The sequence below is a fragment of the Equus caballus genome, chromosome 23 (genome assembly GCF_041296265.1).
Source record: "Equus caballus isolate H_3958 breed thoroughbred chromosome 23, TB-T2T, whole genome shotgun sequence".
NCBI classification, from domain to species: Eukaryota; Metazoa; Chordata; class Mammalia; order Perissodactyla; family Equidae; genus Equus; species Equus caballus.
The window spans coordinates 32,436,401-32,453,411 of NC_091706.1; the positions used below are offsets into that span (position 1 = coordinate 32,436,401).

General features: G+C 38.4%; 1 protein-coding gene across 3 annotated transcripts in view; it reads left to right on the top strand.

Moving 5' to 3' along the window:
• CEMIP2 (cell migration inducing hyaluronidase 2) overlaps positions 1 to 17,011 on the top strand; it is a 71,740-nt gene that overhangs the window by 25,459 nt on the left and 29,270 nt on the right. For all 3 annotated transcript variants that reach the window (XM_005604960.4, XM_005604959.4, XM_070248913.1), the window contains exons 6-12: positions 3,515 to 3,703; positions 5,360 to 5,529; positions 6,614 to 6,823; positions 7,170 to 7,375; positions 7,501 to 7,570; positions 10,349 to 10,477; positions 13,578 to 13,666. In XM_005604960.4, coding sequence (XP_005605017.2) covers positions 3,515 to 3,703; positions 5,360 to 5,529; positions 6,614 to 6,823; positions 7,170 to 7,375; positions 7,501 to 7,570; positions 10,349 to 10,477; positions 13,578 to 13,666 — 1,063 coding nt within the window. The remainder of the gene's footprint in view (positions 1 to 3,514; positions 3,704 to 5,359; positions 5,530 to 6,613; positions 6,824 to 7,169; positions 7,376 to 7,500; positions 7,571 to 10,348; positions 10,478 to 13,577; positions 13,667 to 17,011) is intronic.

A 17,011-nucleotide genomic window follows, 5' to 3' on the forward strand; every position in this document is an offset into this window, starting at 1 on the left:
AAGTAAAAATTAGTCTTTAACCCTGTTACCCAGAGATTATTATTTTGGTGCAAATAATCTAGTATTTTTTATCTTGTATATTTTCCCTCCCCTACCGTTGAGTTTGTTTTAACCTGTTTTCCTTTCTTTAAATAACATATTGTAAAGTTATCTTATGTCTTTACATTTTCTTCAACATAGTTTGATTATAATCCATCTTTAAGAAGAACTATAATTTGTTCGAATAATGCCAGCATTATTGCACTAGTGTTTATGGTACTTCTGACTTTTTTTCTTGAGCTGTTCACTGTAGAATTTTTTTAATTACCTACTTTGCTGCCAGATTTTTTGGCTTCAGGTATAGATTGGCAGCCTCTTGTCTGTGCTTGCCCACCAGCTTTCTTTTCCAACCAATTATACCCAAATTAATGAAATAGGTAATCAAGAGGTGCTTTGTTATATCTGTAATTACCCAGAAAGGCTTATTTTAGACTGGGCTCATACCTCTGTTTTTAGCAGCAATGTAGCAAAGTATTTACTTCTGGAGACAGAATGCCTGGGTTCAACCCTCAGCTCTTTCTCTTACCATATTATGGTGGGCACATGACTTAGACTTCCTCTCAGTTTCCGCATCTGAAAAATGGGGATAATAATAGAAACTACCATGTCAGAGATGCTGTGAGTATCAAATGTGAAGAATACGAAGTTTCTAGCATAGTGTGTAGAGTAAGCACTCAAATGTTAGCTATTTTAATGATGATGCAAACATGACTTGGGTTACAATGGTGTGTTTTGTATCACTGTAATTGAAGAGAGAAAATCCTTGGCTTTAAAACAAACAGATTTTCTGTTATGTAATGTGGACTTTCACATGTTGCCTCTAAGCAGCTCTCTGGGTTTGAGGTGAGGAAATGGGATCCGTTATGGGTGAGGAAGCTGGAATCAAGCCTCAGCTTCCTACCTCCAAGACTACTGCTCTTTCTACCGTATCATGGTTAAAAAGCAGAGGTGGGTGAGAAGCATTTCTCAGCAGGAATTTGGACCTGCGTGAAGCGTTTAGTGGAACTGCCTCCAGTAAGATTTCAGGCAGAAGATAATTACTGACAAAATTCGAGTTAACATTTCCTTTGTGGGAAATTTTGTTTTCGTTTTGACATTACCGATGACTACTCATATCTGGACGAGGGTACATGGCTAGCTATCTTTTGTAGGACATCGTTTATGTCCCATGTTCTCAATGACTCTTAATTTCTGGAAGAGGTGGAAATTCTCTCCAGGAAGCAGGGAGGATGAACTTATTTCCTTTCACACTTCCAATTTAGTAGCGCTAATAGGAGATAATCTTAGGATTTTCTTTTAAAGCCAGAAAAAATTAAGGAATTATTGAATAATTCAGATCTTCCCCATCCAACCTTCTGGCTTCATCTTTTAAAACAGAACAAATTCTAATGATCTTTTAAATTGAAACTTATTTGTCTAGTAGTCATTTTTTTAAAGCATTATTGAAATTTCATATGAAAAATTGTTTCTTAGATGCCCTTAAAAATTTTTTTTGGTAAAAATCTGAAATTTTGGGTAATGATTGTTGTTGCCGCCATGAGGTTTTTGATTGTCTTTGTTCTTAACCTGCCTGTTTTTGATTCTTGGGAAGGCAGAATAATACAGAAGTTAGGAAATTGGGCTCTGGAATTGGATTAGCGTCCAGTTATGGGCTCTACCACTTTTTAGCTGCTCTTCAAACTCCTTGACCTTTGATTTCTCCATCTCTAAAGCATATAATAGTTCCTATCTCTCAAAGCAGTTTTGACGAAAGGTTATTATGCATGAGAAGTTCCAACAACTGTTAGCTACTGCTATTATTGTTAGAGTTATTGTTTGGACAAAATCCCCGTACAGGCTGTAGTATCTGGATGCAAGAAATATATATATAACACTTTAAGTTTATTAGGTTCCCTTTTTTGGTGTTTGTAGACACAAAGTCTAGAGGAACAGAATCCAAGACTTGCTCAGGTTAGGTCTTATCAGGGTAGTTGGCTCAAATCTGTAAGGATATCTGTATTATTCCTCGTGCTGTGCCTGAATTTCCCTCCTTTTGATTCTCTTAAGTAAATGTGTTCTTTCACTCCTATCATTGCCCCTGAGAGTCATTATCTCAAAGGAGCACCAGGTCACTATGCTAGTTATTTACAAGGACTATAGAGAAGTATAGATATTTAGTAAAAAGATATCTTTGGAATGCAGTGTTTTTCCTTCTCCACTGATCTTATGAAGTAGCTTCCATCTATGCCGTATACATTTCCATTAAGTCAGCTTTTGGCTTACGACAGGTTATACCATGGATGCTTAGAAGCAGGAAACACTTCTACACTTGGTAGCGTGTAAGAGTATAAGTTATGGAGAAGTTGGATTGGCTTTCAGTTTTCGTCTGCCTAACTAATGGGGAAGCAACTTTGCGTTCTGAAAGGAGATATCAGGAGAGATCAGTATTTGGCAGTCCCTGGATTACATAGTTGACCTTATCCCAGGAAAGGAGCTGAGTTGGACGGGGGCAGTGCCACGTGGCCTTTGGGTCACCCTGCAGATCATAGTGGGAAAGCTCATCCATTCAGCAGACATCTGTGAGTCTGCTCTATGAACACAACTGAGTAGTGAGTACTCAGACGGACACCCTTTGCTGCCTTCGCTGATGTAACTTCTGGGGAGGTGAGCTATCCTCCAAGTGTAAAGGTACGAATAGTACCAGAAGGAGGATACTGGAGAGAGAGGTTGCTGCCAGCAAGGGTGTTTGGGAAGTCTAAAGATTCGCCTGAACGTTATAAGGAGGATGGTATCTTGGCTGGTGAATAAGAGTGGAAGGATATTCTAGGTAAAGAATAAAGTGTGAGCAAAGGCACAGAAATGAGGGATTGCCTAAGGTAAGCTTCTATTCTTAATATTAAGATTGTGTGTGTGCTAACGTCCTATCTCTTGTCCTGTGCATGGATTAAATTGAAACATTGGGTATTTATTACAGACCTATTCTGTGTTTGGCAGCTGCTGCCTGAATGTGATATGTTCCTATTACACTTTAGGGTGGCTTGGGAGCAGTATTACAGTTTTAGCACTGAAATGAAGTATAGTGAGAGATTTGGGGATTGAGAGCCTTCTTCAAAATTATAAAAGAAGAGTTGACCAAAGTGACATGTTACACCCCATCATGGTTAGGGGTGCATGGGACTCTCTCTCCTTGAGGGCAGGGATCTATATTTTTTTTTCTTTCTTTCTTTCTTTTTCTTTTGGTGAGGAAGATTGGCCCTGGGCTAACATCCACAGCTAATCTTCCTCTTTTTGCTTGAGGAAGATCGTCCCTGAGCTAACCATATTTTCATCTTTTAATCATAGCGTCTGCAGAGTGACTGGCACATGGTTAGCAATAGTAAAAATTTGCTGACTTATCTTTATCTTAACTTTTGATTTGTGAATCATGAGGGGGTTGATTTTAGAAAAAGAAAAATTCCTGCTAATGCATCACTTTCTTTGTTGTCTTTTGGTTTAGGCGTTTCTCTTTCAGGTTTCCGGGTGGAGGTCATGGATGGAGTGAAGCTTCATCTGCTGGATGATGTTAGTAGCTGGAAACCCGGAGAGCAGATTGTGGTCGCAAGCACAGACTATTCTATGTACCAAGCAGAGGAGTTCACTCTTCTCCCCTGTCCTGAGTGCAGCCCTTTCCAGGTCAAAGTCAAAGGTATGAGACGACTCAGAATGCTTCCTGGGAAACACTCTTTTCTTGGGAGTTGATTCCTGGAGTCATTTTTTTTCCCCATCGTCATCATTGTCACCATCATCATCATTAGTACTAAAGGTCTTAGCAGTGGTGTACATTGAACGCTAGATCCCAGAGGATGTTAGATAAAGGTATTTATTGACCGATAGTGTTGCTGTTAATGATATAGAGCAAGGAAATCAGTGTGTCATGCCTATTTCTTTGTTAAAAAAAAGAAAAGATGCAGATTAGATGGATTGATATTTCAAAGGTTCTCTCCAACTTCTTTATTACTAATTTTCCACTATCAAATAATAGTAAACCCAACCATTCAGCTCAATCCATTTTTTAATACAAGTCCATCTGCTTAATTAAAAAAAAAAATCCCCATGGTTTTTGAGTGCCTACTTCCTTGGCAAAAAGTAGATCTCACTATTATATAAAATGGTACCAAAAAAGGATTTTCATAAGACTACATTTCATATCAGAATCTTGAAATAGATTTTTTGAGGGAGAGCAATGCATAATGAGATTCTTACTGTAAGCTGTGTTTAGAAGGAATGGCTGCCATTTTACCAGGTACTTATTCTGAGCCTGGTCATAGGAGAAGCTTCTTTGTATGTTGTCTCAGTTATGGAATGCATTGTGCATTTCAATCACTGTGTGGCTTTCCTTGCTTCTGTACTCAAGATTATACATTTATGGTATAAAACAAAAGAGTTTACAGTAACTATTTAATAAGTACTCTTTGGGTAATTTAGAGCTTGTAAGGTTAAGGGAAAATTTTTGCTTTCAAAAAAAGGAGGATGATTGGCTCATGGCATTTTTTCCCTGTGCATCATTAGTGTTGTACTTTTCCTTCTCGATTGTACAAGGTGTAAGCAAAAGCCAAAAAACTCCAATGAACTGTGATCCCATCTGGCATTGAGTTTTTGGAAATTCCCACTCTTGTTAACAAGTCTACATGATAATGAATCTCCATGACCTCGACTCCTTGATTGATTTGTATTTTTCCTTCCTGAGTTTATATAATAAAATCATCAGAGAAAAGCTCATTGTTAGAGTGCTTCTAAACTTCCAATAAAGGTGGGGATTTAAAAGGATTCTTAATAATATTAAGGTAAGAAGTGAGAAAAGATAGTAATTTCTGTACTCTTAATGTCCAATGCAGATTACTTTGGCTTTGAAGTAGAAGCAAAGACAACTTGACACCTTATTATCAACATCTTCAAAACCATTTGCTTTTCTGGACTTGCCATGCATTTGGTCCTTTGTGTGCCCTCTGGGGAGCAGAAAAGAGCATGTGGATAGGAACTAGAGAGAGAATATGGATTCGTAGTAGATTCTAGATTATTGGTGTTGTTCAAGAGAAGACCAAGCCACTTTAGTGGGGAGCAAGCTCTGTGTCTGTGTGTGGGTTTGACAGTTGGTAGTGGGGGTTCAGGCCTTACGTGGGTGGTTAGACTAGATAATCTTTAAAATCCTAGCTTCCTGGGATTCTGTGACTCTGAGGTAGTAAAAAATGGAAGCAGACAATAAATGTTGATAATGTCTTGGAGTTACAGAATAAAGAGGACTGCCTTTGACATGTTTGTTTTCTTTGTTCTAATATTCTTTTCTTTTGCCCACATCCACCAGAGACCCCTCAGTTCCTGCACATGGGTGAAATCGTTGATGGTGTAGACATGAGAGCTGAGGTTGGAATTCTCACCCGGAATGTTGTAATCCGAGGAGAAATGGAAGATTCATGCTATGCTGAAAACCAGTGCCAGTTCTTTGATTATGATACCTTTGGGGGACATGTCATGGTAGGCAAAGGGATTTAATGACGTCTTTGGGACCGTAGTTGCTAAATACACGTTTGAAAAACTTTCAAGTTTTGGAATGAGATCTATATGGATATTAAAAAGAAATCATATTTTATTTCTCTATTCACTGACAATGAGGAGATTTTAGATAATTAAAAGAGAAAGTTATATCTTCATTTAATTGACCAGGACCTGCAGTTAAACCATTTAGGAATTGTCCCATGAAGAATTAAATCCATTTACATTGGGAGGAACCAACTATACAGAGATAAAAAACCAAATCATCTCGGTATCCATGCGTGCAATCTCTGAAAAAAATACATTGGATCTTTTTAAAACATATTTTGAAAGGGCAAGCAGTAGTAATATACACATAGAAAATTTGGTTCTGTAAAAATATTTTTTGTATGCAGATTTTTATTCTCTGAAAGTACTGAGCCCTCACTTTGGTAAGCATCTCTCTGAGAGCTAGCTGATTGGACTGCATTTTGCCTACATGTGTTTTAAAATCAATTTTTGTGCTTTGAGTAAACTCCAGTTGTTAGCAACATTTCTGTGACACTGATTTCTGAAATGTCGGTCAGCGTTATTCCTTTGTTTTTAGTAGTATGATTGAAAATGCAGTGGTTACAAATATTGAGTGTGCTCTGATCTTGGATCAGAGGAATTTTTGAAAAACTGAAGTAAACAATATTATGTGCTAACAAAAACATTGAGGGATGACTTAGAAATAACTTCATTAAACGACGGCAGAAGTTATAGAAATGAACAAAATGAGCCTGGAATTGACCAAAATATTTGACCAAATCAAAACATATATACGGAAATCATTTCTGCAACTTTTCTGATTACATTTCCTTTTATTCCTAATAAGAGACTATTTCTAGAGCTCTTTAAAGCAGCATTCACTGTGCAAAGGAGCATTTGCTGAATTATAAACTGTGGATCTGGGAAAACAGGATGCAAAAAAAAATAAATGTGTTAATATGTATTCTCTTTCAGACATTTTCTATTAAAACAATATTGTTTACTACTTTCCTATAATGAAATGTATCCTTTTGATTTTGGTTACCTTGTCTGGTAGGTAATGAGAAATTTTACTTCAGTCCATCTTTCTTACGCGGAATTGGAACACCTGGGTCAGCAGCACCTGGGGCGGTATCCTGTTCATTTTCACCTGTGTGGAGATGTGGATTATAAAGGAGGGTACAGACAAGGGACATTTGTGGACGGTCTGTCTATTCATCACAGCTTCTCCAGGTGCATCACTGTGCATGGGACCAATGGCTTGCTGGTAAGTAGCCTCACATTATGTTGATGCATATTATTGAAACAGTTAGCTCTTTAATTCTCATGACTCCTCAATTTTATATAAGGAAGCTGTTGTACCACATGCCTTACTCTGTCCTGCTTTTACTGAGAATTCTGCTGTTTTTGTGTGTTAAGGAAGCCTACTTTTTTAGCTACCCAAATTATTCTCCTAAGAGATCAATAAAACTTGACATTTGACTTTGCTCCTTCAGCTAAGATTAAAACTTCTTTTTTGCATTTGTCCTGAGCATGTTACACTGAATAGCACTTGTCGCTTAAACCATAATCAATCTTGTTACCAATGACATTATACACTTATATTTCTGCAGATAAAAGACACCATTGGATTTGACACACTAGGTCATTGTTTCTTTTTGGAAGATGGTGTTGAACAGAGAAATACTTTCTTCCACAATCTTGGACTCCTTACCAAGCCGGGCACCCTCCTCCCCACGGACAGGAATAACTCCATGTGCACCGCCATGCGAGAAAAAGTGTTTGGAAATTACGTCCCTGTACCTGCCACTGACTGTATGTGAGTAACCGGCAGAGAGAAAAACTCATGTGTGATGGTCAAGGCCTTTGACTTTTGGGGGAAGTTTTTAGTGGGCAGTATTTTTCATGATGAATGTTTAAATCACCTTAAAAAATGCCTTGCAGGGCTGTTTCAACTTTCTGGATTGCTCATCCCAACAATAATCTGATTAATAATGCAGCTGCAGGCTCACAGGTAAATAATATTGAAGTGCTTTCGGTTTTTTCCTATTCATGTTTATAAATATTCTCGTGTTTACGGATGTAACGTAACGTGTGGCAATCGAACACTAGCACGTCGTCGTTTTCTGGTGCCGCTTGTGGAGCTGACAGCACGATGCAGTTGAGATAGTTCCTCCAGTTCTTCTGAATCATTTGTGCTAGTGAGGATGTACGTGTATGGCAAGACAGATGCTAAATGGAGCAAAAGGGGTAGGCTAATTTCTAGGGTTATCACGTCATCTCCAGAGTCTATTTTCAGAGTCTTATATACAATCTTTCTGGCTTCTCATCTTAAGTCATGTGTGGCCAAGTAACTGATTATTTCAGTTTTCAGTGCTGATGAACAAAGAAAGCCTCAGCTTTTCTGAAATTATGAGAATGGATTATTCTGTAGAATACTGTGACAATTGTGACTCCGGTCAAGGGACACATCCTTTTGTTAAATGCAGGGATCATGTCCCCTTGGGGATTTCATCTCGTTCACAAAGCAGCTAAACTCAACTATGTGCCTTAAACTGACTCTATGCCTTTAATTGTTTCACAAACACAAGAATAACTTAAGAGAATGAATGAACTCTTGTTGGATGGCCGAAATGTCCCCTGGATAAGCTTGGAGAAATCTACATTTATAATTGAGTGTGATTTAAAACTCCTAATTTATAATTTACAAATAAATCTTTAAGACATTATACTATTATGATTATATCTGTGCTGAAAACTACAACACAGACATATGAGCTTTGCAGCAATAACTAAATATTCATATTTATACATCATGGCTATTAAGACTTTTAAAGGGAAGAAATACCGAGCACTGTTTTCCAGGAGGAAGTAAAAGATTAGTGGAAGGGAGTAGTTCTTTGAGTTAACTAGGACACAGGCGCCACTGAGTGATGGTGGAGTTCACATCCTTGATTTTCCTTAAAAACCTAAAACATAAAATTCTTATTTGACAGGGCTGGGAAAGACCTGGACATTTAATTATTTCAGATTTCCATTCATTCATTTTTCATCAAATATTAGTTGGGCCCATATGGGGTTTGTGTCGAGAGTTTCTAAGTGGCAGATGAGTTTCTGGGTAAAGATGACTGAGGGTTTGATATGCAGTCTTACCCCAGGATCATCTTCTGATCTGTTACATGACAAGTGAACAGCCAGAGCAGAGTCCTTTCAGCTGTTTTCAGAAGCCAGGGGTTGAAGATCAAAGCAAATTGCAAATAGTCCATGAAACATGTAAGGCGAGGTTGCCAGAAACCCTTCCTGGGGCTCCTGTGAGAAAAGAAGAAAGCAGGTTTATCTTTTCCACCTCATGTACATTCTTCTTCCTTTTCATTCTGTGAGTTCCTTCTTTCTTTTCTCTCTAGAAAAGCTGTTCCAGTAAAGCTCATGTTCTGGCAAGAGTTTTGCTCCCAAAGTAAATCAAACCTTTTCTTCTTGTACCTTTCCACTGCTTTTCACAAAGCTCCCTTTATCTGTTTTGACACCACAGTGTTGAACAGGAACCAGCTGCTACCCACGTCTCCATCCTCCATCCCCAAACCCCATTGCATCCCGGGAGGGTTCAGTCTGCCCTCGGCTTATAGGACTATGGTATGGAGCCTTCTCCACAACCCCACAAGTTGTCTTCTGTTGTCTGTTTTATGCCCAAAAGAGTAGAGATGGCAGACACATTTTTCACAGTAGTTTCTTTTATTAAGATCCATCTGTACATTTTCATAATGGAAAAATGTTAAATATTGCATTCACTTTCATGTGTAGGTATATATGCTTTCCACAGTTCACCTCTCTGTACTCCTAAAGGACTTTATTTGCTACAGCTAATATAGTACTTATTACATATATTTTAGTTCTCTCTGTATTTCCAATTAGACTATGAATTCTTTGAGAATAGTCTGTCACCTGGCACATAGTGGGCGCTAAATGTTTGCCAGATTTGAATCAATACCACACTTTTGGACTATAGGTTTAAATTTTAACAACGTGTTTAATCAAAACTCCATAATGTAAAGTTATCCTTCACATTGGGCTGGTTTTTAATTACACTACAAAATAAAAAATGGTCACAGGGATTAAGAACACTTCATTGTGATTTTTTATATCTCATTTTGAGTGTCAAAATGTTTGAACTGTTCTCTTCCTGGTAAAGTCAGTAATACTGAAATTGAACAGACAGGGTCCAGACTGAGACAGCATCCTGATTCATGCATGTGGTGGTTTTTTTTCTTTGGCAAAAACTTGCCTCAGGACAGGAAGGGCATTGGAGTTGTTTGAAAGAAGTCAGTGAGCTCTGCGTCTTGGCGGGTAGTTGTTTAATAGGTATGACTCATCTATTGATCAGATTTGGAGGTAAACAGAAAAAAACCCATATTGCTAAAAGACTGTGCTGTCCTGGTCAGTCACATGGAAGGGAGGAAAGCTTGTGTGCTTCTAATTCTGCATAACTTTTTAAAGTAGATAATGATGGGAAAGTTATTTTGAAAATACATTTTGGTATCAGACAATTATTTCTATCTTTTGTCCTATCCTGCAAGCAAATTGAACTTGCTTTTTTTTTTTTTTAAAAGCATAATAGAACTGCTTTGAAGCCACTAGATGGGTTCACAACTTTTTATAGTCAATTCTGACCTTGAAACAATGACTAATTAATGTTAAAAAGATTAAACTTTCTTGTGAAGTGCTTAGTTTATGAAGGTGTTTCATAGAGTGGCTTTATAAAAGGAGGCTTTTAATAATCTTGTCCTTTTAATTATAGGATGCTGGAATATGGTATTTATTCCACAAGGAACCTACTGGGGAGTCCAGTGGATTGCAGCTCTTGGCGAAACCAGAACTCACTCCATTGGGTATATTTTATAACAACAGGGTCCATTCAAGTTTTAAGGTAGGTTCCTAGGTTTTAACATTCAGTTCATACGATTTACAGGGTAAAGGTTGGACTACAGTGATTACAACTGAGAAACGTCAGTTTTAGGTAGAACTTGTCATCAGAGAAAGTAATTTGTGATTAAAAATGCAGCCTCCTAACATCTCCACCTTCAGGATGTATATGCAGCTTTCTATTTACACATAGGAATATTTGCTAACATACACATGTGCATTTAATGTCAATAAATATAATAATGGACTTGACCCATGAGTCCTCATCCTCTCCCTTCTTCCCTCTTACCTTCTTTCCAATCTTTAATATCATTACATGTTTCTGGGGATGTACCCATTAGATAATATGCTTCTGGGGATTAAAAAGCATATTTTCTCTCTTCTCAGTGCTGATAGATGTCCTATTGGGCATTTAATACTGATTATGTAAATAGTGAAATATTGTTGAATAATATTTGACCTAATTAAAAATGATCCAGGTCAAGTAAACTAAAGGCCATTTAGGAGCTCCAATTTCCATGATACTTGGTACTCATCCCTCACCCCTGATGATAAATTCATCTGGTTCATTGGGTGCTCACAAGGCACTTTGATGTTTTCAGTGTATGATGCAATGCCCAGATTCTTTACCCGGATGTGATCCACAAAAAAGTTCAATTAATACTTTCTGTTTATGATTCTCAGAAGGTCCTTTAAAAACCTAAGAGTATTATAATTTGAAGAGCTTAGAATCACTTGATTGAAGACTTGAGAGAGGAAAACACTTACACAGAATTATGATTTTTGTGAGCTGAATAGTTGATTAAGGCTAATAATTATTGAAAGTAGCATTTCAAAGTGGAAATCCTCTAAATTTTGTAATTATAAGTGGTGTAAAAAATACTTCATTCTAATTGTTTTTAATGTCATATACCATGAAGATATGTAGTAATGTACTCTATTAATTATAAGCATATTAGATCTGAATAATGAGTGGATGATTAGGTTTTAATTTATTAAGTTTGGGAGTGACTATCCAGAATGGTACTTTATAGCCAAAGTCCTTGGGGTCCTCAGAGAGGAACCTGTCATCTTTGGATCAGTCATAAGTGCACAAAGCCTGGCCTCTATGGCTTCATGCCTCCCAAATCTGTATCTAGTCTGGCTCAGTCATGTCTATCTGACTGCCTACTGAGTACCATTTTGATGTCTCCGGGACACATAAATAAAATGTGTTCAAACTAAAATCCTTTCTTTTCTGACTTCGGTTTGGTTTATCTTTTCTCAGGAGATTGTTACACCCTTCCTCCCAGTTGTGATAGTTTTATTAAAGAAAGAGCTTACCTTTGTAGCAAATCTGCACTCTGTGGATTGGCACAAATGAACTTAAATCAGTTACCCGGTAGCAGCATCCTGGTTTATGCTGGTCGGTGAAAAACCCCAAATTAGTTAGGATTCTGGAAGTAGAAAGCACACATAGCAGAATCCAGAAGCTTCGCTGTTAAAAAAAAAGAAAGCAAGCAAGAAAGGAAAAGAAAAGCTCTGGATAGAAAAAGAGTGCCCAGTTAGAGCAGAGAAAGCAGAAAGAAGAAAACATTATATAATAATAACGATGAAAAGAATAAAGACTAAAATGCGCTCCCAAAGCAGCGAGAACGGAAGCGCTGTCGGTGGCATTTGTGCAGCGTCTGAGGCTAGGCTGCTGGGTGAATGAGGTTGGAAGTGGTTTTGCTGAACTGGCGGAGCGCGCGGTCCAGCATGGGCTGCATGGTTGTGTGCAAGGTCTCTCATTAGCTCTCCTGCGCATGCGCCTCAGGCGAATGGGCCTCGCACGCGGTCTGCTCGCCTGGGCAGAGTTTAGAGGGCGTAGGGTAGAAAAGGCAAGGTCTTAAAATAAAAACACAACTAGTGGGTTCTCTGGAATCCTTCGGGGAAAGCCCTCTCACTCCTCGGCTTTTCTGCAGTCCCTCTTGCGGCGCTGGGCTCCCGCTGCTTCTGGCTAACTCTTTCTAGGCCCTCTGTTTGTCCCCTAAAATCCCTATTTTTGTCCCCATCCCCATTCCTGTATCTCTGTCAGTGAATGAAACCACTAGCCACCTAATTGCCCAAACTAGAAATACATGAGCCTTTATGGCTTCCTCTCCCTCACCCTTAGGCATATTATTAATTACTAAATGGTAATTCACCTAGTAAAGGATTCTCACTCTATCCATTTTTCCCTGTTACTGCTGCCACAATCTAGGTCATCTTTACTTCTCTTCTGGATTACTGTAGTTGTCTCCTGCCTTATCTCCTTTTTTTTTTTTTTTTGTCCCTTTCCAATCCATTATCCATCTTGTAGCTAGCATATTCTTTCTTGTTACCTTTATTAAAAGTCGCATTGTCTGACTCTTCTGCGTATCAACTCTGCGTCCTCTGGCATCGCTTCTCTTTAGTCATCTTCTTACCTTTCTTTCCTCCGTACGTTTCCTGTTTGTCCACCTAAGATTTGTTTGTTCTCACATGTGCTATGCTCTTTCTCATCTCCAGACTTTTTGTACCAAAAAACAGTACTCCCTTGAGTACTTTCCTGTGGGTTCTTCAGCTGCTTCCCGCCCACTCCCTGCCCTTTGTCCCTAACCCGCTCTTTTGTGTGGTTAATTCCTCCCCATCATCCTTCAAGTTTCAGCTGTAGCAGGGCACTTTTAGGAGACAGTCCCTGAATCCTCTCACTCCCACCTTTGCAGAAGTTCTCATCTTGATGCTTCCTTGTGTGCGACCAAAGCCTCATCTCCTTCCTTTATCACATGCTTATCGTGTTGGATTGTAATTGTTTAGTTGATTGTCTTCCTGCCAGTTTGTGTGTCAATAACAACAAAGACCATGGTTTTCTTGTTCATGTATATGTTTGGTGCCCACTGCTAGGTAGGCACTCGACAAATATTTGCTGAAAGACCAAATGAGTAAAATTAAAAAAACATCCAGGAAAGTAATTGTTTTCATAATTGCTTTGCTTTGCTGTTTATTCCTTCCCTCTCTTTTTTTTTGGTAGACATGATAAGCTAAAACTTATTTTCGTGAATCATTATGTATGTAGATGTAACTTGGGATTCATATTCATTTCAGTCCATTATTATATTTTCCAGGCTGGCTTATTTATTGACAAAGGTGTCAAAACAACCACCGCTAGTGCTGCTGACCCAAGGGAATACCTGTGTTTGGATAACAGTGCAAGGTAGAGCTGGTCCTTTTAAATCATGCTCAAGCCATATCTTGCGAAAGCAAAATTTCCTGGATTAAGCCATTGTGCTCTTTTCTCCAGTAACACGTTTAAACCAAAGTTTTCAAAATTTGTAGGAGGGTTTTGGAAAAACATTTATTCCGCAGTTCTAGGTTCTGAGGCTGGGCTTTTTATCTTCTTGAGATGCCAAAGAAGTTGATGTTTTTCCCAGTTGTAAGTTGGTGTTAGAGAGAGTTGCAGAAAGAGAAAGAAAGAGAGAGATGCTGAAGAACGTCCTAATTTGGCCTAAAGTAGAATATGATTCATTGCAAAACAATGTGAGCTAAGCTGTTTTAGTGTAATCCCTGAAAACCAAGGCATGTAGGATTCATTGTTAGTGGTCAAAATCTATTTCAAAGGGAAAATGTCTCCAACTTGATGATCAAGCTAGTTCTGGTTTGATCCTTTGTAGTCTCAGATTTACGTCATAGCTGGACTCTGTGTTACTCTCCTTTATAACCACAGAATGTGGTTGGGGTATGGATCAGCATTTCACCAAAGTTCTTTCACATGCTATGTATGAGCCAAAATAAATAAAATGTACCCACTGGAAATACAATTTCCTGGAAAAGATGGCAACTTAAGGTCATGTTCAGTAGAAACTGTACGTGTTGTTGTTGTTTTGTACTTCAAGTTGCTTGACCAACTTATGGATTTGAAAGGGTGCTAGATTTAATTGGCTCTGTTAATAGACTCTTAAGAAGAGGACACAAGACCCTGTTGTTCACAAGGACATAAGGTAGGAGCTACACTGTAGGTCAGTGAGTTGACTTAAGTGTGAGGCAGGATCCTTGCGACACAGTAAAAAGGCATGAGGTCAGGAGAAAACTGGGAAACTATAGTTAGTAAAATTACTCATCAGGATTCCTTAAAGGTCAAGCTGAGTCTGAAATGTTGTAAAGCGATGATCAGATAGCATTTGAGAAGCTGGGGAATTGTGGGCATTCTAAAAATGAAATGCAGGGTACTGGACACCTGATAGCTGAGCAAGATATGAAATGGAAAAATAGAGGAGATAAGAAAAAGCATATAGATGACAACCAATTATGAACCAAGAAGAGAATGTTAAGTGACAAAACAAAAAAATCTTTGCTAGAAGGTCACTGCTGCTGTTTAAGAGTTTCTTGTGACTGGTAGAACTAGAAATGTGTACCAGTAATGTGTGCTTTCTGTTCGTATTAACAGAAAAATCCTTAAACACAACACAATTGACTCTCTTCCCTGCCTTAAAAAATTATGTGTGTGTGTTTGAATAGATGGATGAGAAACTATATTTCAAAATCTGTTGATATTTTAGTTAGACTTGACAATAAACCAATTTATCCATAATGGCCTCTGAAGTTCTTTACCAAGTGTGTTTATATGATATTATGATAATGGTAATTTTTCCATGATTTTCCAGTTTATAAATGCATACATATTGGTAAGGAATTAGACTCTATTTGGAAGTTGTTATTGAAAAGGACCGATTATAGAAGAGGAGCGATATGACATTTGACAGCTGGTATATACATTTAATTTTATATAAACTATAGAGTATGCCCACGTGCATTCATGCAGTCCAGACGTGAGTAAAAATGATAGAATTCTAACACAAATGAGTAATAAGCCAGCCCGTGAATTAAATGTCAGGCTCATGGGATCCAGAAGATACTAAGTCTGTTCATCAAAGGGGAAGTTGACTCAATAGCTAATCAGATGAGCCTCTCCTTGTATCCTCAACATGTGCAATTACGGGAATCCAGAAATCAGAACTTTTAACTAAAGAAAGCTCTCGGTTTGAGATTGGGAAATTTCATCCAAAAGAGTAAAAGGGCGCATGAACCAACCAGTACATTTAAAGCAGCGGACAATTAAGGAAGGGTTGGGAAGTGAGCTTAAAGCTCCTAAATGAGCATGAGGAAAAACTGGGAAAGTTAACTGAATTTTCTACAGTTAGAGGGAAGTGGGAAAGAGGGAGGGAAAGAAAGGGTATCCAGGCAAATGGTCAATGACTGATTTGTATGGATAGGAATTTGAGAAAAAATGAGGTGGCTACGGGAGAGAATCAGATGCTTCTTTATGGTACTTTTTTTTGGCCTTTTTTTTTTTTTTTCCCCAGAATATTGTGTAGTTTCCTTTCCAGAACTCTTCCATCTGCTTGATATTATGTAATGACTGCAAAGCTGTCTGGCAGCCACTACAATGCCAGAAGAGTGGGTGATGGCTGAGTCAGACTTTTTACCCCTTAGGTCTGAGCTGTTTAGTGTAAGGGGCGTATACACAATCTAGGGGTGCACATGACGCTTTCCACACTGATCTCCTTGTAGTCCATTCTCTGCAATTCTTTCACCAAGTATCAGCTAGAGAGCAGTTAATAAAAAAAATGAAATCCGGTCACATCACTTCCCTGATTCCATGTTTCCGATGACTTTCCATCACACTTATTTATTTATCTTTTTATTTATCTATCCACCCACTTTATTCAGGTATGAGCAGCATGTAAAGAGCTGTGCATATTTATTGTATGTAACTCGATGAATTTGAGGATAAGTATACACCGGTGAAACCATCACCACCATCAAGGCCATAGACATATCTACCATCTCCCAAAGTTTCCTCCCACCTCTTCTACTGTTAATATTTTTTAAATTTTTAAAAATTTTTAATGTTTTGTGGTCAGAACACTTATAAGATCTACTCTTTTAGCAAATTTTAAGTCCACAATGCAGATGTGTTAGCTGTCAGCACTGTGCTGTATAGTAAATCTCTAGAATTTATTTATCTTGTGTTACTAAAACTTTGTACCCTTGACCATCACCTCTCCATTTCTCCCTTGCCCACAGCCCCTGGCAACCACCATTCTATTCTCTGCCTTTCCCGTTGCATTTAGAATAGAGAACCACATCCCTGCCTGGCACAGGCCCACCTCGCCGTCCGCTCCCCCTTGCTTCTTACTCTCCAGCCAGCTTGCTTGTTCCTTGAATGTGCCAAGCTCACTCATGCCAGAGGACCTTTGCCCCTGCTGTTCTCTGTGCGTAGCTTCTTCTCCCATCATGCACATTTAGTGAGCACCTACTGTGTACCAGCAACTGTGGTAGTAGCCTTTGTACAAATGATATTTCCTGACCATATGATTGAAAGTCAACCTGCTGAAGTAGTTTTTGAAAAGCTATCTAGTTTTTCTTCCCTCCTCTCCCCCCCAGCCATGTAAGATTAAGATAGCAATGATCTTTTTTTAAATAGGTGGCCTTATGGAATTATTTATTTGAGTTGTTATAGTGGACAGTTTTTGACACCAATTTTTTGACCTTTTCACTA